The sequence below is a fragment of the Chaetura pelagica genome, unplaced genomic scaffold (genome assembly GCF_000747805.2).
Source record: "Chaetura pelagica isolate M959 unplaced genomic scaffold, ChaPel_1.0 scaffold412, whole genome shotgun sequence".
NCBI classification, from domain to species: domain Eukaryota; kingdom Metazoa; phylum Chordata; class Aves; order Apodiformes; family Apodidae; genus Chaetura; species Chaetura pelagica.
Window position 1 is genome coordinate 897,619 of NW_009952690.1, and position 21,122 is coordinate 918,740.

Consider the following 21,122-nt stretch of genomic DNA (forward strand, 5'->3'; position numbering starts at 1 on the left):
AGAGGGCTTTCTGCCTAAGTTGCTAATTAAAGACAATTTTAAACAGTCCTTTCTTACAGTTAACAGCAGTTAAAACTGCTTAGCTCTTTTCAGCTCCCACAGGATGAATATTGACTGAATAATTACAGCTATAATCCTTTCAGTCTCTCTACAAAAGTTTTCTGCAGAATTATATAATTAAGACAGAGCTTACTCTATATGCCTATAATTCAATTGTGCTTAATGGCTCCTATGTACTTCAATTCACCCCTTTTCCTACATAATTGGAATTTCAAGAATATTTTGTCACAGAAATTTATAAAATAGATGACAAATAGAACATCAGATCTTCATTTACATACGTAACGGTACTAAGAATGGTAAAACTACTGGAAACATCCAGATGATAAGGAAGAGTCAAAACCAAAAAAGAGTTTTCTTTAAAAGATGTTAAGTTCCATGTCTTAAGCACTGTGACAAAGTATATTTTTGAAATCTGAAATATTTTTGCCCCTCACTTTGCCCTCCCTCCAAATAAATGAGTCAATTTCATACATATCTACAGTATTTAATAAAGATGTCCAAACCAGCCAAAGTTTTTACATAAATCTTTCAGCACTTAAAATGTTTCATTTACTCTCACTCACACAGCAAAATTAAATAAAAATGTAAGAGTCTTCTGAAGAAAGAATGCATTAAACCATTTCTCTCTATAGGGGAAGGCAGTATCTTAAAATTATGATTTGACAGAAACAGTGGTTTAATTCAAGCACTAAATAACTCTGTTCTTATTTAAATGCTTAAATGTTTGCCAGTTAATCAAATCTGATCAATAATTAACCAGTACTTCCTTTAGAGTCTGAATTAGTATTTTTTAAAAGAAATTATAAGAAGTTATTTGATAGGGTTTTCTGTAAATTCTTTGGCTACATACATTAAGGAAGTTAAATACACATGAAAGCTACTCGCTACAAGTACCTTAAAATAGTACACATTTACAGATTATACAGGGATCAGAGTGCAAATATAATGAGAAAGTTATATTCAAGAACAAAGGTACTTACAACATCCATTTTTACATCCCAAGCTGTAGACAAACTGAGATTTTTAGATTTAGGTATCTCTGCAGATCTTCTTGACAACCTACAAATGCCTCAGACTGAACTGTTGCTTCATGTAATAATGTTACCACTTTTAATCATGACGTATAACCTGCAGTGTCTGCCTCATCCTTTTTTTTTTTTCCTTTTCTTTTGAAGAATGTAGAAGTTCAGAAACTGCTCATATAAAGAACAGAAATATTGGTTGTATCCCCATAGGGAATTATAATGATTTAAGATTCATTTATGTCTTTTAAAGATCTTTTGTAAGCAAAATATGAAAGCAGAAATCCATGGCAGTCCTAAGAAAAAGCTTAGTTTATAGTGATTTTCTGAAAATGCTTAATTTTCTTCTTGCAGCATTTCTTCTATTTCTTTATCCCAGTTTTCATCTCGCTTTTCTGATTCTGTCACCACCTCATACTCTTGAAGCTCTTGTTGTAATTCCTTTTCCCAATCAGCAGTTTCTTCTGCAAGAGATAAATTATGTGTAAGAATTAAATAGATAATGCAGAATGTTGATTATTTATATAAGACTATATGAACTTGCACTGAGTATCTCTCACACTTCCTGAACTTTATGGACAATTCTCCTTAAAAACTAAATAAACTTCATGATCAGAAATTTCATCTGCTTGGCCACATATAGCAATTAGTAAATATACAACTTTATATTCTTACGCACATACTATAATAAAAATATAAAAAGCACACATGGAGATCAGTTGTAACAAGTATCCCTTTGCAAGCTTATTTCCTACAGTCTTTCAGTCTAGTATCAACTGAATCTCCCCTTGTACATTTAAAACTAGAGAAAAATGAATGAAGTTCCTAAGTGTGTTGAATATACTGTTAAAAAAAAGAAAATCAAGATCAAATACTGTGGCTAATTTGCAAAAAAGAAGCAGGTATTCTCCTTAATGACATATGTAGCTAAGCAAGCTCCTTTAATCAAGGTTAAAGGTAATCATATTTCATACTTCAGGGCAAAAAATGAGTCAGAAGGCATTCCTGTGTTATTAATCTCTGGTTTAATTAGCTCTGAAAAAAAATAGTGTGGGGGAGGAGATGAGTGTTTGATGTGTTACATGCTGGTTAGTACTTCAGTCTAGATAGGAAGGTACGCAATTCCATAGTTCAAGTCAGTAAGACCAGCTGAGATTTCTCTGAACAAATTACACATTAATGACTTATTGAAACACTTCCATCAAAAAGCTAGATGAAAGGAACTGATACTACTTTGAAGAATTCCTCAAGCTTGGATATGTATTGGAAAAAAATAATTTCACAAAACAAGGATCCAGCAATATCCAAAACATTGTAAAATGAATTCTGAAAGTTGTTTTATGATAAGCATCTACATATACAAGTGTCTTCACATTAAACAGTCGATTGTGTATGGCCAGAGTCACATCATCATAGATTTTTTTGAATGTTTTTACACTGATACTAGTTCTTCTGAATTAAGTATAAGTCTCACTTCATATCCTATCATCATTCTCAAAGCTATTTGTTAAATTTTAACTGTTGCAAATGCCTGCAAACCTTTTACAGTAAGCCGAGTCTGATGCAAATACAGCCTTTTTAGCTGGTGTTACAAGAAGAAAATGTAGCCTGATTTCCAAAACTGTCCTGTACCTACAAGGATGCCAAGTAAAGAAAAATTCATACACCTGAGGACTTACGAAAGAGAAGGCAAGCAGGAGGTAGAAAAAAATAGTCCACTGTCACTTTCATAAAAGAGCCAACTAAAAATTGCTAGGTTCTTTGGATTTAAACTCTTCACAGCTGAGATTCTGTATTAGATGTAGTTTGACTGTGGTAAGAATCATAATTTATTTCTGCAATATTTCATTGCAGATCATTTCATACACTTTGAAAAACAGTCACAAGTCTACCTTCCTAAATTGAATTACAATTTATTAAAAAAAAAAAAAATCAACCTATCTTAGAATGACTGTATTTAAGACACAGAAGATAGTAATAGCTTTACCTTCTACTACTGAAGTCTCTTCTTCCTTTTTGTCTAGCACCAGTTGTTCCATTTCTTTTCTTAGGTCTTCCTGATTCAGATTACAGGCATCAAAAGCATCACTCACAAATTCTGATACACCTGGACTTGTGGAAATCTCTTCTTCGTCCTGCAGTAAGACAGTTTCATATCAGTTTATCCAAAAAGGGAGGAAAATGTCACCTATGCATACTTTTACTCATGTAACTGCCTGCCTTTTAGATGGAGCCTGTGAGGAAACAAACCAAATGCATTACTCCAACAAGTACTTTTCTTTATGGGATATTTTATGGGATATTGAAGAGTGTTTTTGTACAAACAAAAATGTTAGATACACTAAAAATGGTCTAGTTTTCACCCTGGACTCCTTTGTGTGTTCTCTTAATAACTTCAATTATATTTCTGCTATCTTCAGAAACAACAATAAACTCAGAAGTAGTTTAGAGCAGTACCTAAGACTAATATTAAATTTTGACCACAATTCAGTAACAGTTTTCTACACACAAATAAGATTCAGAGAGGACTGTTTTTTGGAAATCTTTATAGCTTTATTTAGTGCACTGCATATTACTGGCAAGTGAATGCACAGCTCTGCTTCTGCCAAGAGTGCTTCTGACACCGATTTTACAATCCAGAAATTAACAAGGGTCATTATGTGTCTAAGTTAAAAGTTTTTGCAGTATCAAGCAAAACTCTTCTTGCTGTTGCAATAAAATAATGTTGCTATTGCAATGCATCATTTAGATTTCTGGTACTTAAGCCTGACAACTGGTGAAGAATTGGACAGAACATGGCACACAAATATACAACCTTCTACTCCAATCATTTTGGAGATGTCACTCTTCAGAGTAAAAACACAGTTAAATGTAACATCCAGGATACTAAAGAACATATTCTTCAGATAAACTACTGTTTTTCTACTGAAAAGGAGTTTAAAATGTACACACTAAAAATCAATATCTAAGCAGAACAGCAGCAGGTTAGGACTGTCAGGTATTATTGTTTTATAGCACAACTTCGTCAAAAGGATATATAATTACTTATTAAGTATCAATTTCACATACTAAATAACAGTCAAAATATAACAGCATTTTTACCTCTTGAGATTTTATTTGAGGCTTTATTGTAACAGGTGGTGTTTTGGGTCGTACTGTTTCTATCAAGAGGAAAACAAAACAAAAGGTCACATTTAAGTATATAAAGATCTCATTTAATCTGCACAGCTATTAAATATAGAAGGAAGTACTGTTTTTTAAGGAATCTGTGTGGTTAAAGGCTGAATTCAGCCATAGGAGAAGCATTTGAAACAACAGAAGAGAAGCAATTTTATACTCTTAATTAAACAAGGCAAATTTAACAAACTATTCCCTCATTATGACTTCAAGGTTAAATCACAGGAACCCCTCTGTCCCTCTTAATGGTCCAGAGAACTACAGAAAAAGATATAGTACAGAATCTGAAAGACTGTCTTCTATAAAACACTTACAGATCACAACATGTATCACAAGATCTTAAAAGTTACAAAGGTGTAGACATGGTAATGAAATGCAGTTACTGCCCATCAAAGAAGTTCCCAAAATCCCGTGGTCGGGTACTACTACGGACATGGGCACTAGTTAGCTCTTAGGTACACCAGACTGCATCTGTACCCATATCCCTGAACGCACACAAGCAGAGTGCTCCACCACCTTACTTCTTTCACACAGGCAAAGGATGTCACTGAAAAGCATACACCCTAGAAGCTGTAACCAGTTTCCTAAGAAAACTCACCATGCATTCTGTATTTAGTAGCATGGTGCAAGGAAGTCGGTAATTGTTTACAATTGTTTACAAGCAAAGACAGATCTTTTTTCTTGGCAGGTAAAGGAACACCCCAGTTTTCTTCTTCATGCAACTAGCTCGGTAGAGGAGTGACAATAAAGAGCAGGTGGCTGCAAGAACACAACGTATTTGGCAGGTTGTGGTAGTGACGGAGTGCTTGCTTAGCAGTTCTGTTCGTTTAAACATGCAAGGCAGCTCTGAGGTTGCTGCTCTGCTTATTGCAGTATGTCCAGGTGGACTCTTTCTGCTTATTCAGCAGTTTCTGAAGAAGGGACTTTCTCAGGTTTAGTTTTGAAAATTAAGATCAGCTCAAATTAAAATAATGCCCTAATAGGTACATAACTGTCAGTGCTTATATAGCTCATCTACTTAATGCCTACTGCTCTGTCACAAACTCTCTGCCTTTCACCTGCCCAGCCTTCAGAAGATCTGTTACTGCAGTCAACCCCACAGCCAAAGAAGCTCCAGCCCTCTCTGCTCGGGGAGGCTGTACAACACAGCACTAACACTTCGCAGTTCAGCATTGAGCGCCCAAAGAACCGTGCAAGAGAGAGGTTCCTCAAGCTCCATCTGCTGCTCTCAATGCAGAAGCACCACAGCAGCTCTGCACTGGGCCATGGAGTCTGATGTGACTAACATCCCACAAGCACTGTTCTGGATCTACTGGCCTGGCATCATCTTTTCCACTGCTGATGTTCTCTTTAGCCCCGAGTTAACTTCATTGCCAAGCAAACAGTTACTAATATCTGGAGAAGGACTAGAACATGGCATTTTGTTATAGATCTTCTACAGCATACTTACCATAAACAAACTTCACAGAGAATACACTTATAAACAACAGTGAAGAGAATATATTTTGGAAGAATTAATATTTCTAATCTTTCCAAACACAATCTCTTCCCCTATACAAAGGACTAATTGCAATAGTGAATAAAAGGATCCAATACTCAAAGATCTGTTGTGAGGCACCACAGAAAGGAGGAGACAGGCACTACTCTTAGGAGCCTATAACATAATCCTATCAGCTGGTGTAATAAAAAACCCGGAGGAACAGAAGTCTAAGTAAGATTTTTAAAAATCACAACAATAATGAAAACTAAGACAGAAAGAAAATTAGCTAAATGCATTTAGCTGCCAGTTAGCTGCATAGGTTTACAAAATCATGGCAATCCCAATGATTTCCTGAGTTGATGGCACTTGCACAGGGTAACAGTAAACACAATTTGCTCACAGAAAATTGCAAAAATGGGAGCTGAATATGGTGGGAGAGTAAGCAATATGAAAGCAGCAGGGAAGTAGGAAAAGAGCATAAATACAGTCTGCACTGAAAGATGAAGACAAAAGCTTTCTTTTAGGATAAAAGAGTTAGTGTAGGACATTTAAGAGTAATTCTTTTTCCCAAGGAAAAAAACTTAAGACTCAGATGTCACAAAACTGATCTGTCATTTCTCTGTATAATCACATTTCCTCTATTGCTCTTCTGCTTCTATGAAAATAACATGCTTACAAAGAATGAAAACAGCAGAAAAATTCACTATCATGTAATTCTCAACTTCATTTCTTACCGTGCATGTATTTTAAATTAAAGGAACAAAAAATGACCCCAAACACAAGTTCTCTACTCCTTTGCTAAAAACAGTCTTCTGAACTATGAGCAAAAGAATTACATCATTATAGTAAACACATAAATCATGTTGGAATATTTCTATACTGTCTTTGCCAACCTTCTCATGGCGGGAAGCCTGGTCCCCAAGCCCATTGGTTTGTGCTGGCAGTAGTTACTTTCCTCAAAGCTAGCAACCTCTGGAGGGCACATGGCTGATGGTCACTTTACATAGATTTGGCCTAGATGTCTTCTGTTCTCCATATAATATGCTCAAGTGAGGCCAGAATTTTTTAAGCTTACAAACTGAAGTAGCATGAGTAGTGTTTCTGTGACTTACAGCATGCTGTTCAACATGGGGATATGCTGCAATGTTTGTTAATCATTGTACATAGCCCACTGGGACAGCAGACAACTGTCCTGGATAAAATAAGTCAGAATTGGTGCCTCTTGGTCTGAAGTAGATTCTGGAGTCACCTGTTCTGTCAACATTTCTTGGATTTTAACTCAGAGAAAACTATTTTGCTCATTCTAGATGGGGACCTCACCTACACTAACACATGCACTCTCTGAACAGAACCTATGAGAAACAGAATGAGAGAAACTAACTGTGAAGGTACACACACACAAAAAAACCTGAGTGAATGACTACACTCCTTTTTGAAGGTATCTTCTATGTAACATGCAAGCCTGGCTCTGTCCTCTTGTAATCTCCCCCTCATCCCAAGGTTCAGCTGGCTGTGTCCAAGGAGACAAGGCCCAGCTGAGTAATCTTACCTCAGGCTGTGCAAGAAAATTACTAAGTTGTGCAAAACAGCTGTGAGAAAGTCTTTAAAAAGATAGGAAAGGTGAAATTAGAACCTGTGGTAGGTTTAGAAAGCTGGGATCATTAGAAGTGCAAGGACTCAGGAGAAAAAATACCCATATGGAAAGATATTCTATCCAAAAGGGGGGAAAGAAGTCAACTTGGCAGTGATCAGTTGGTTGTAAGACAGGCCAACAGTGCCAACAGGACATCAGCATTAATGGATTTTGTGGGTTATGACAATTTATTAATGTTGAGGATATGAGAATCTGTTCCAAGGTGCAGTGAGGGCGTTCTCCTTCTGCCTAATGCCTACCCAGCCTGTCAAGATTCTTCAGGTGTCTTATCTAGGGGTGGTGAGCAATTCTACCTCCATGTCACTAATAAGAAAATTTGCATAATTTGCATAAGCAAAAGTCAAGAGCAAACCATGTGCCAGCTGGCTGGGCTGGCGAGTACCTGTTGTCTTACCCAGTGAACCAAAGGTACCTTTCTGAGGAGACAAAAAAGAACAGCAGAGAACACTAATGGCCTTAAACCGTTAAAAGCTGAGTACAAAATTTCACTTCTTGAGATTTCCCTTCTGACAAAGTTGGCTGAAATTGGAAAACACCTTAAAAGCACTAGAGGCTTCCTCTTCCCTCATCTGGACAAGCAGACCAAGTCTGATAAGAGAAAGTCTGATTTAATAGGAAATCTGAGATAAAAGTTCAGTGTTACCTTATGTGTACAGTCACTATGCAAGACACTAACTTAATGAGCTGTGCTAAAACAAATCCCTTCCAAACCTTTCAGTTGACTGTCCTCTTCTCTGCCTTTGCTCTCTTCTTTTCCTGCTGCTTGTTGTTGAGCTGCAAGTGCGGTGAGTTGTGCAGACTGTTTAATTAGGGACACCCTGTAGAAGTAATTTCTCCAGAACACCTCCTCCTTTACACTAGAGAGAACCAACAGATTTTCATTACTACTTTTGGAAATACGATTACTTCTACCATTAAGCAATGAAATAAAATGAAACATGCAGAGGGAAGGAGCAGACATAGCTGATTTCTAAGTAAAAACTTTGAAATTTGTGATATTAATACCGTTTCAAAAAATCCATCCTTGTAGAAATTCTTCATTTCTTACAAGACAGTTAGTATGAACTTGAACATAATAATAGTAATAATTAACAACAATAACGTTATTTCTGTAGGAAAAGCTTAACAGCATGCAGCAATACAGTTTGGAACAATATTATGCTGCTGCATCTCTCTTGCTAAATTATGTAAACAAACCCAACAAGCAAATGTTCAATTACTCTCTAAACCCAACAACATTCTGTTATTATATTAATCTACATCTTCCCTAGACCTCAGGTGGAACTGCAACATTTTTGATCTATAGGCAGAAAGCCGTTCCTAGTTTGCAGCAGGACTATTTCACTATCTTCACATCTCAGCACATGTGCAGGACCTTCAGTAACTAGAAACTGCCATCTTGCAAACAACCAGCTCGAGTAAGTGGGAGACTATCCCATTTCTCAGGTAACATTTCCCTCTGAAAATCCTCCAGCAAGCAAGAAAAGACCCAATTTTTACCCAGAAAGAAGAGAAGCCAGAAATGGCAAGGCCTGTGGGGAGGAATGTGTGTAGGTCAAGAAATAAAGAAGAGAGTGAAGTTACTTTCCCACCCATTTAGGCAAACAGTGACTACTGAAACTAAGAACAGGAAAAAAAAAATAAATCTGTTATGCAGTGGGGTAGGATAGGCAAGGATAGCATGAACAGAGGCTGAAGACAGACCATCAAGACAGATCTCATGAAGACCTAGAATCCGAACAGAGCATTAGGACCGGCAGCAACAAAAACCAGCGCGGAAGGGGGTAAATAAAATAAGGAGCTGGGAAGGGTTATAAAAGGAGGAGATTTAAGACAGAAAAGCACACAAAGAAAGATGTTTCCTGTTTCCATCCTCAGAGAAAAGACTAATGTTGGGAACTCCTGCTTAACAAAAATGTTGACCTATGAAACAAGCTTATGGAGCAGAGTCTGGGACTGGGCGAGGAAGGAGACCAACACTGGAATAAAGCTTGGATCAAGAAGCCATGATGGAACAGGCCATAACTCATGGGACAAAGACTTTACAGATCTTTTAATTAGGCCCACTAGAAGGAAGGCAGTCACAACACAGAGCTTTTCCCATTGCTTACTCAAACTCAGTTTTTCTTGATTGCATTGCTGTTCTTTGGTGATGTATTCATTCACCATTTCTCCATGGGGTCTCTGACCACCTCTCACCTTTTTTGTGGTGTCGGTTATACCAACAGAACTGAACATTTTTGTTGCTGCATTTTCCTTTGTTTGGGAAAAATATTTTCAATTAATATAGCACACTAGACATGGAAAAATATAAGGCCTCCCCCATACGCAAGTCAACAGGCCCTTACTACCTCTGAATTTCTAACAGATCTACTTCTGTTCTTCCCTCTAATTGCTAAACCACAATGCACATGCAATACTCCATGCATTCAAAATTAGCAGACATAAAACACATACAGAGGAAGTACATAAATAAAGAACTGAAGGCAGTGAAAAGAAAAAGGAGTAATTTAGGAATATTTACAAACATATTAAAAGTACAACCAGATATAGAGGAACGAGATCAAACCTCATCCTATTGAGAAGGTGGTCTTCTTGTAACATCACCATTGCAACAGGGTACATCTGATCGAAGTCAAAATTAAACTGCACACCTGCTGGAGGATCCCGCAGAAAATTTCGTTTATCCTTTGAAGAACATATTTATGGTCATTAACTGGTATCAGAAAAAGGGTATCACATTTCACACACACGACCAGCCAAGCAATCCCACCTCCCATGTAATTCTATTACAAAGCTGTAAAGCCTTTATAAAATCTTGTCAATTATATTTGGGATGTACTGTGGCTCAAGTTGCTACTGAAATAACTATTTAAAAGGGGAGGGAGATATCATCAGGCTTGCCAGTGACAACAGATGAGGAAGAGGCTGAGGTACTCAAAACTTTTTTGCCTCAGTCTTTGCTGACAATCTCTCTTCCCACACCTCTCTAGTGGATGGACTGCAAAGCAGGGACTGGGGGTGCAAAGTCCCTCATACTGTAAGAGAAGGTCAGGATCACGACCACCTGAGCAACCAATATATATGTAAGTCCTGATGAGATGAAACTCAAGAGTCTTGAGGAAATCAGCTGAAGCAGTTGTCAAAGCAATATGATATTTGAAAAGTCATGGCAGTCAAGTGAAGTCTCTGCTGACTGGAAAAAGGGAAACATTGAACCCATTAAAAAACAAGGGTAGATGGGAGGACCCTGGAACTACCGACCTGTCAGCCTCAGGTCCTTGCCTGGGAAGATGATTGAACAGATTCAGCTAGAAACTATGCTAAGTCACACAGAGGACAGGGACACAATACAAGAGAGTGAGCATGGCTCCACCAAGGGCAAGTTCTGCCTGACCAACCTAGTGACCTTCTATGATGGTGACTCATCAGTGAACAAGGGAAGAGCTATGGCTGTCATCAGGACTTCCAAAAGACCTTTGACATGGTCCCATACAACATCCTTATCTCTAAATTGAAGATGTGGATTTGATAAGTGGGTTGCTCGCTGGATAAGGAATTGGTTGGATGGTCACATCCAGAGGGTAATGGTAAATGGCTGAATGTACATACGGAGATTGGTGACAAGTGGTGTCCCTTGGGGTCTGTACTGGGACTAGTGTTGTTTAATATCTTCATCCATGGCATAGACAGTGGGATCGAGTACACCCTCAGCAAGTTTGCAAATGACACCAAGCTGACTGGTGCAGCAGACACACCTGAGGGATGAGATGCATCCAGAGACCTGGACAAGCTCAGGTGAACATCATGAGGTTCAACAAGGCCAAAAGCAAGGCCATGCACATGGGTTAGGGAAACCACTGATATCAATACAGGCTAGGAGATGAGTGGATTGAGAGTAGCCCTGAGCGAAAGGACTTGGGAGTACTGGTGGATGAAAAGCTGGACACGAGCCAGCAATGTGCACTTGCAGCCACGAAAGCCAACTGTGTCCTGGGCTGCATCAACAGAAGTGTGGCCAATAGGTCGAGGAAGGTTATTGTGCCCTTCTACTCTTGTGAGACCCCACCTGGATTACTGCGTCCAGTTCTGGAGCCCTCAGCACAGGAAGGACTGGAGCTGTTGAAGTGGGTCCAGAGAAGGGCCACAAAGATGATCAGAGGGCTGGAGCGCCTTTCCTATGAAGATGGGCTGAAAGAGTTGGGGCTGTTCAGCCTGGAGGAGAGAAGGCTCCAGGGAGACCTTATTGCACCCTTTCAGTAATTAAAGTGGAACTATAAGAAAGACTGGGACAGACTCTTTATTAGGGCTTGATGCAATAGGACAAGGGGTAATGATATTAAGTTAAAAGAGGGGAGATTCAGACTGCACACGAGGAAATTTCTTATGATGAGGGTGGTGAAAACACTGGCACAGGTTGCCCAGAGAGATGGTAGATTCCCCATCCTGGGGACCACTGAGGATCAGGTTGGGTGGGGTTCTGAGCAAACAAATCTAGTTGCTCACTGCAGAGGGGTAGGACCAGATGATCTTTAAGGTCTCTTCAAAGCCAAACCATTCTAAATTCTAGGTACACTTGCACATGATCATGCAGATGTGCAGTGACAGACACATTAAAAGTACACTGAAAATACATAATTTAATAATGTCAGCCAAACATACACTGAAAAAAAAAGTTGTTTTAACCTCTCCAACAGAAGAATTTCAAATCTTATAGGAAACTAATTACTTACTGCTGATAAGGCCAGTATTTGTTGTTGAATTGTCTCTTCATCATTGCTGTCTACCCAGGGAGGCACTGCTGCTTCTATTATGAAAGGAGTAAAAGAATTGAATGTGTATTACTTTAAAAAAAACCCAAAAAAACACCTCACATAAAGTAACTATGTCAAAAAAATAAGCAGACTTACATTGGTCAGCCAATTAATTGTTCCCTTTTCCTAAACTAAGCTCACGGCACAAGAGAGAAACTCTAGGAATAGATCTTCACTTATGAGAGGTAAACAAAAAATAAATGCTTGCTGATTTCTGCTATTGTAAAACTAAAACTGTGGAAATTCCTTTGCAGTCTCTTCAGTCAGAACTTGGTGCATTCTGAGCTCACTTACTGAAATAGTGCTGTATAACTGGTTAAGCTGCCTGCAAATAGAAATTTCTAGATTCACTTTAAACACGGAAACTTTGTCTAAACAAAGTTTTCAAAATAATTTACTATTGCATTAATTTTCTAACAGCCAGAAGACACCAATTACTTAATTAATGGAGCAAGATAAGTTATAAATTTGTTATAAATTACAATGTTATACCCTGAATAAGCGTACTTGAGTTCAGCTGATTTCTATATTTACAGATACTTCAAAATACTTCTGTAGGCTGTACATAGAGGAAAATAAACTATTGTAGGTCTATAGAACTCCATTAATCTCTTAACTGTCAATGCAAATCCAGCCTGAAAGTACATTATGATGCATCTGTAACAGTTTACAAATAATTCTTGTGTACTTAAAACTGCTTATTTGCCTATGCACCTGACATCAGCAAGATCTTTCATCCACATGGATTCACATCTGATGCTAATGCTCCTTTCAGTTAGGCCATCTGTTACTCCTTATTTTGTCAATCTAATGACCTATTTCCATGAAACTTGTAGAAATATATTAACAGATGCCGAAGTTTACTAAAAGAGATAAAAAGCTAGAAATACAGGCAACACAATTGCATAAGCAGTCTTGTAAGAAGAAACCAGATTAACATACTAACTACAGACAGTATGAAAAATTTTACCATGATCCATTTAAAACCAGCTCATTTTCAAGATTAACAATAGAACCACTAATTATTCAGACTGTCAGAAATTACTGTATTCAGGTAACACATTAAAAGAGAGAAAAGGCAATGATGAAACACAACATAAAAAATATTGTGCTTATTTTGAAGTCTCTGATGAAGATCTACTGATGTCAATAGTACATGGGTGGATAAATTGAAGGATTTAGATCACAGATAATTATAAAGCAAATGACTTAAGGGAAAGCAAAAGAGCAATTATGCCTGTAATGTATGCAGAGCAATTCCTATAGCAAAACATTAAATACTATAGTGCAAACCCTACCCCAGTTTTTAATGTCATTACAAAAATGAGACATGACTGCTGAAGCTCAAAAGAAAGGTAATCACTATGTCTGTTTTCACAGGCTCAAGATTCAAAACAATCAGAGATCAGCTTTGCTAGCAGTGAATTTTGAATTCCTTTCATAAAGCTGAATTTAGTTAAAAAAAGGAAATCTAAACCAACTAGATAACGTAATAATAGTCTCACTTAAAAATGTTATTTTCCTATTCCACAATATATGTTAGATTCCACCATAATGTGTTTCATGAAACAGAGTTCTGATAGATTAGGTTTAGATATACTTCAATTATCCAGCTTCCAGCAAGTATTAGCTTATGTAATGATAGCATTATCAAAAAAATCATACATTACCTGATTTTTTTGTTTGCTGCTCTTGGACAAATTTTTTCTGTTCCTTCTGAAAATCTCCAATAATTGTCTAAAATAAAAATTAGGGAACCACAATTAAAAAAAAAAAAATCACTCCTGTTTCACATTCACTCTGAAAATAACTTAAAATATATTGTAATATCATATCCTTATATCCCTTGTGGCTCTTTTTGTAAGTTAAAGGTGTTTCACATAAATCACATTTCCCTTTACTGAAACATTTGATCTTGCCTTTCTATGTATGCTTTCAAAATGATAGTTTTATCAAGCTCAGGGGACATAAAAAAAAAGAAAACCCTAAATGATAATCTGAACATCAGCATGCTGTGCCTATACAGATAGCACCTCACCATATCAAATACAGATAACAGACTATTTAGACCTATTTAAACATGTTTTTAAAACAGTAAACATTTAAAGATGCCATTGGTCTTACAGTAAGTTTCAAGAGCTGCCTAAAATTGTATCCAATGTAATAAATCAGACTATTAAAACTGTTAAATGATTTTCAGAATGAAAATTAGGCTGAAAGAAAACAATTTTTCAATTTATTTATGTTGTTTACAAATAAAAATATGTTCAGAAATATTCTACATGGGATTTAGAATTAAAAAACGGAGAATGGTCTCAAAAGCCAGTGCACCATAACTAGAAGTAACAATGCCAATGTTCTGTAGTTGAAAGCAGAGGCAAAATCCATGAAGATGAATGAACACAGAGCACTTGCTACATAAAAATCTCAAAAAGTGAGGTCTATGGCTTAACAAGTTTCCAAAAAGCATGCAAATCTTCAAGTTAAATCCTGATTAATTTCTAGAAATGTTTTTTTCTTTCAAGAACCCCACATTTCAGTTTCACATTAGTGAGAGAACCACTGTACTGCCTGTTACACAAATAGATAACTGCTGTTCCTCCTGGTTTTAAGTTATACTAATTTCTAGTATTTATGGAATAAAATAATTTATACGGTGTAAGACAAAATCTTTACAATGTATCTCCCATCTGTTTCTCCCCTATGTCAAATTATTAGTCAAAATGGAATTCATACTACTCTAAGGTATTCACACAAAAAATAAAATTGTATTTTAGGCATACATTTGCTGTAGGTACTTTGCTACAGTTTGAGCATTAGTATTTGTGTATTAAATTACCAAATAATCTTCTTACATGATTTTTCCTTTTTCATATAGATCAAAATTACGTTAGACTATAATTTACTGTACTAGGAAATATAGCTCTGCTATATATATAGACAGTTGTCACTAAATAGTCAAAGAAATCTGGAGACAAAATTTGATTGCAACAGAATTCTCAAGTGTCATTTGACAAATAATTCGGAAGACAACATGAAGACCAATTTTATCAAGAATTTAATTTCACTCTATTAAAAAAAAGCACCACAAAGAAACATTGTAGTTGCCCTGCAGGGGCGTTTGAGAGACAGCAACAGGAGGAGGGGTCTGGCTGCATCTCCCATGTCTGACACTCTGGGATGCACAGTCCCACTACAGCTGGGTTGGTTTTGGCTAGCTCCCTTTCACTCCCCCTTGCAAGTTACCATTCCTAAAAACCAGAGATCACTACATAGCACATAGTGCTGCCTTTTTAAGCTGTTTTTCTTTCTGCCAAGTACCCAACTTAAAGCACTGAAAGAACACTTGCTGGCAGAAGTTAAGCAACTGGATCTGCCAGCCAGGAACAGAGAGGGCAAAAGATAAGTGGCAGGGTTGGGGAAAGAACAGGACAACAGTAAGCTGTTTCATTAACTCACTGGGTCTTATGAAACCTGTATAGCTCTAGAGTCTCAGTATACAATAACCACACAGCTGACCTAATTCTGAATCTTGCTTCAGAGATGCATCTAAGATGCAGGCATGGTGTTCCTCTTTCCACCTAAATAAACTGGGGAAAAAAAACAAGCAACCCATACAACTTCTAGACATCCCTCAACTGCATGTCTCTACTAACTCCTCCAGCCTTTTCTCCTATGTCAGCACTTTTCATACTTTCCTGTTTTTTTTCTCCAGTATATCTACATCCTGAGGGAATGGAACACAGGTGCAGTACGGAGTAAAGCAGAGTGCCCATTTTTTCGCATGTCCACCCTGAGTAAATATCTCAGTCACATCATATATCATAATAGGAGATATCTGCTCTTGAAATATGTAACTCCTCAAGCCACCTTAAGGAAGTGTTATCACATGCCAGTTTTGCTAGACATTTCAACAATAAACAAGCAGATCTTTCAGATCAAGTATCTAGAAATAAAATACCTTGTCAATGATACTGTCAATTTTTCCTTCTTCTACAGACTTCTTTATTGTATGTGCTGTTTCGGCAACAGATTCAGATATTTTCTTCGTAGCGGCAGTGGCAAAATTGAAGAGGTAACCTTTCACAGATGAGAAGAAAAAGAGCTGAAAAAAGACCTTTTTACGTTCAGGTTTCTTACTAGATTTTCCTTTCTCTTTAGATATTTGTATGTCTGCTCAAAATCTTCTTTTAAATCCCTTTTAGCTAGCTTCTGACCTGCAAGAACTACTAAAATCCTTTTTATCCTTTTCTAGTTCGTATTGTTTAGTGATGACGATCAAACTGTATGTTTTATCACAACTTTCTGTAAATCAAACTTTATGTACAAACCTTATTTACTAAATCAATCCTTGAAATATCACTTTCCAACTAATTTTCTGAAATTATATCTTTCCTAATTCCATTTTAGTGTTTTGGAGGCATTAAACAATAAGGTAACTTTAGTAAGGGTATGGAAAGAGAAATTTTTTCATTTTTTTTTTTTTAGGAAAATTAACATGCACAATAAAATCTCATGAAGTAAGGCAGTAAATGCATTAAAAATTTTAGGCAAGTAACACTTGAGATTCCTTCAGAAATCTTAAAATAGAAGCTTGGTCTTGGTGTTCGCCCTTTTCTGTTTTGCATTGTCTTCCTCTAAGCTAAAAGCTCCGTAAGAAACACTGTGGCCCTGTTTGCTCAATTTTCTGAATAGGTTCAGTGTTAGAACAGCAGTAACTGCTATTTTCAAAGACTAATTAGCATTTTTTATATTAGCAGTACTGAGTGAAGAAAGGTGGCAGGGAAGGAACAAAGCAGAATGGACAATTGCCCTGTACTGTTTGTTTTTTAATTAAGGAGAACAAACTTGCAAGAGCAAGATGTATATCACAGACTTCCAGAAACTGATTAAATATCAGTTTATTTACAGGATCTTAAACCAACATTGGCATTATTTATTTATCAGAAAATGACGTGATGTCACAAGCCCTTTATTACATTTTAACAGTTGTATTATGACCATAAGATCACAGTTACAGTGTGTACAATGACACAATGCCAGTAAGCGCCACAGTAAATATAATGATTGCTGAGGGATTTAGATAGATTGGATCACTGGGCAGTTATCAATGGGATGAAATTCAACAAGCTAAATGCCAGACTGTGCACCTGGAATGGAGTCACACTGGGCACAAGTATAAATGGAGAGCAGCCCTGCAGAAAGGGACCTGGGGATGCTGGTTGGCAGCAGGCTCAATGTGAGCCAGTAGTGTGACCTGGCAGCCAAGGGGTCAAACCTCATCCTGGGAAGCATCAAACAGTATGACTAGCCAGTCAAAAAAGATGATCATCCTGCTGTATTTAGCCTTGGTGCAGCCCCACCTCAAACACTGTATGCAGTTCTGGGCCCCATAATTTAAGAAGGATGTTAAAGGCCTTGAATGTGTCCAGAGGACAACAAAGCTAGTGAAAGGGCTGGTATAAGGAGCAGTTCAGGAGTCTACGGCTTCCTGAGGAGGAGACCGTGGAGAGGGAAGTACTCAGCTCTTCTCCGAAGTACCTGGTGACAGGACATGTGGGAACAGTTCAAAGCTGCACCAAGGGAGCTTCAGAATGGACAACAGGAAGCCTTTATTTAATGAGAAGGGGGTCAAACACTGGAACAAGCTTCCTAGAGGTGGTCAACGCCCTCAGCCTGTCATTGTTTAAAAGGCATTTGTGCAAGGCCCTTAACATGCTTTAATTTTGGTCAGCCCTGAAGTCATCCAGCAGTTGGACTATATAACCGCTGCAGGTCTCTTCCAACTGAAGTATCTGATCCTATTTTAATTCTAGGGTTAGAATTAGCAATAGTGGATCTAAACTGCACAGTAACTACCAAAGACATATTTGCGGCACTAGTAAAGATGCAAAGCACATGGGATGTAAGAATATTTTAGTTATTCCAGAAAATCAACTTTGACTTCTAAATATACGACTTCCAAAAAACAGTACTTCTGTTTCAAGCAAAAACAAATAAAACAGTCTTCCTTCACAAGACTTTACAAAAATTCCAGTTTCCTTATTGGTTAGAAATGTAAGAAATAACCTTGCAATAAAAATAAAAAATAAATAAAAAATTGAGTTGTTTTAACATGCAGTTGTTAGCCAATGATAGGACGAGTTACTTCAGAACACTCAGGTCACCTTTTGGAAAGCTGACTGTTCTTTGTGGCGTATCAAGCATCTTCTCAATGACATAACCAATCAATGCTGACAAATGCAGAGGTTTAGTCAGCACTCAAACAAGTCAGTTGTTTTATACATAACTTCCATTTATAAGCCACAGAAAGGTAGTAACCAAACTTTGTTCAAGTACTTCCTAGCACCTTCCATATCTGATATCAGGCTAGAAAAACCATCACACACTTCATATTGTGCAAAAAAATGCCTACCTTCTACACCTGAGATATAGACATATATACTGTCCCCCTTAGGATGGAAGAAAAGGCAGCAACCTACTGGATTTTTTCCTCACCCTAACAGCTTTTTTTGATTGTTTTATGTATCCCTGGAAACTTTTTTATATGCATGCTCCAAATATTTCATATGGTTTAGCTGCAAATGGTTCTGAAACATATACTGTCCAGCAACATTTTGGTATTGTTGGACAAAGAGGCTTTGGCCAGTCCTGAAGCCAGTCTAAAGAGCAAAATAGCAAAATGACTTTTCTTCCCATTAAGGACAAGTATTATTCTGAACCAGGTTACTTACAAATCCTTAGTAAGAGGTGGCTCTTAGCCTTAGGAAAATAGAATTAGTGGTGGAGAAACAACAATTCCACTTTCAAAAGACCATGCAAGTTTGCTCCCACCTTACAAATCTATGTCTGTATTAAGAATATGTACCTAGCAATAAGTCTATTATTATTTCATATTGGGAAACTCTAACCTTTGCAATGATGTCATAATGAGCCAGAAATAACGTATGTAAGGCTTCAGTTTTGCCAGTAAAATTAAAATGTGCTAGGGGAGTCTTTCTACACAGCTACCTTGGTTGTTAGTCATGCAGATGACAAACATCTAACATTCTAAAATTATAATGAGTTAAAACTATAACGTTCAAACCCTTACAGAAAAGTCTTTACACCATGGTATTCTCGGGGGATACAAAGAATCCCTAAATCACTACACCAAATTCTTACTTCCAGAGCAAATTATGGGATGGAGCTTTATATCTGCAACAGTAAATACTTACTCTTCCCCTGAAAATTCAGTCTTATTTCCCCTTCCAAACAATCATCTTGACTACCAGATTAGGATGGATTTACAACAACAAGAAAAGTATTTGACTAAAGTACACAGATAATCTGTTGCAGCTCAGAATGTCCAGGGGAAAACACAGTAAAGAACCTTTAAGATTATGCATTTCAGGGTCCCAGTAAAAAAACCCACATAACACTTCCACACTTACGGAGCTTTACGTTGGATTAAATTTACCTAAGAAGCTACTTTACTAAACCATAATTCTTAGCTATAGCCAACTACAGCCCTGCCTCATTACAAATGAGTTAAAAGAAAATCATCAAACACCATCACTTTCCTATGGAAAAAAAAATAACCACAGAAACCCCACACCACTTTATGAACTACATTATTCTATACACAAACATCACTTCTCACATAGCAACAACAAAAGAGATACTTAAATAAATGCTGTTCATTTAGTAACAGTTCTGAAAAAGATGGTAACTGAAAGGAACATACTTTAATTACCCATTCTAAAAAAAAAAAAGCTTTTTTTTTTTTTTTTTGGGTAATTAAAATATGTTCCTTTCAGTTACCATCTTTTTCAGAACTGTTACTAAATGAACAGCATTTATTTAAGTATCTCTTTTGTTGTTGCTATGTGAGAAGTGATGTTTGTGTATAGAATAATGTAGTTCATAAAGTGGTGTGGGGTTTCTGTGGTTATTTTTTTTTCCATAGGAAAGTGATGGTGTTTGATGATTTTCTTTTAACTCATTTGTAACAACAACCTGTGCCCAGAAATTTTAGGAACGTAATGGAATATTTCTTGTTGCCAGCAACTGCTATTTGAAAAGAATCTCAGAAAAGCAGAAAAAATGAAGTCACTTCCAAACCTCCAGCTTTAGTAATTAAATAGGATTGTTTCAGAACTGTGGAAGATCCTGGACAAACTGCATGAAAAACTACACAGTAATGACGCCTGCCATAGACTGCAGTTAACAAACATAATTTAAAAGAGATGCAAAACAAAGATATGTGAAAACATAAAATAGGGTAGGGAATAATGACTTCTAACACCTCTTCACTGAGATTTTTTTCCATACTATCTAAACTGACCCGAATTACCACTTACATCTGAAAAGAAATGTATTAGGGATGCTTTTTTAAAAATTTATTTAGAGAGTATTCCAGTCACCTCAAACCTGTTTTTCCTATTTTGCATCACGGTGCAAGCTGCAGTGAAATTGTAGCTATCTAGACGAAAAGTGATGTTTATGTTTGTTGAACTGAGAGTACACATGCTTAACTCATAAAGTACCTTTAACTGTTTAGTTCAACAAAAGCTTCGGTTGATGTGACAGCTACTGGCAGTTTCTACAACCTGCAATGTGCATTAAACTGGCCCACCTTCACTCCTCCAGTTGCCACCTGCTCTCACCACACTAAGGAGTTTCACTGCTAAGACTATTTTTTAAAAACAGACCCAAAGTAGCACTCGCCCTGTGAAGATGCCACAACACAGCCCCCCAACAAGCGAAGCTATCCCTTCACTCAAGCCTTTTCACCGCGGGAAGGCCGCCAGCACCGATACCCGCGCTGGGTGGGGTCACCCCTCCCCGCTGCGGCCCGGGGAGCCCTGGGGCCGCGGGCAGGACACTCACTGCCGAGTCCTTTGGCCTGGCTGAGCAGCGCCTCCGAGTCC

General features: G+C 37.4%; 1 protein-coding gene across 1 annotated transcript; it reads right to left on the reverse strand.

Annotated features, from left to right (window-relative positions):
• Window positions 1-1,421: 1,421 nt before the first annotated feature.
• SYAP1 (synapse associated protein 1) lies at window positions 1,422-21,121 on the reverse strand (the record flags this gene model as incomplete). Its single annotated transcript, XM_009993837.1, has 9 exons — window positions 1,422-1,549; window positions 3,073-3,220; window positions 4,188-4,246; window positions 8,108-8,246; window positions 9,938-10,084; window positions 12,130-12,203; window positions 13,881-13,947; window positions 16,172-16,290; window positions 21,082-21,121. Coding segments are annotated over 9 exons (921 nt in total), but the record flags the coding sequence as incomplete, so codon positions are not given.
• Window position 21,122: the final 1 nt, after the last annotated feature.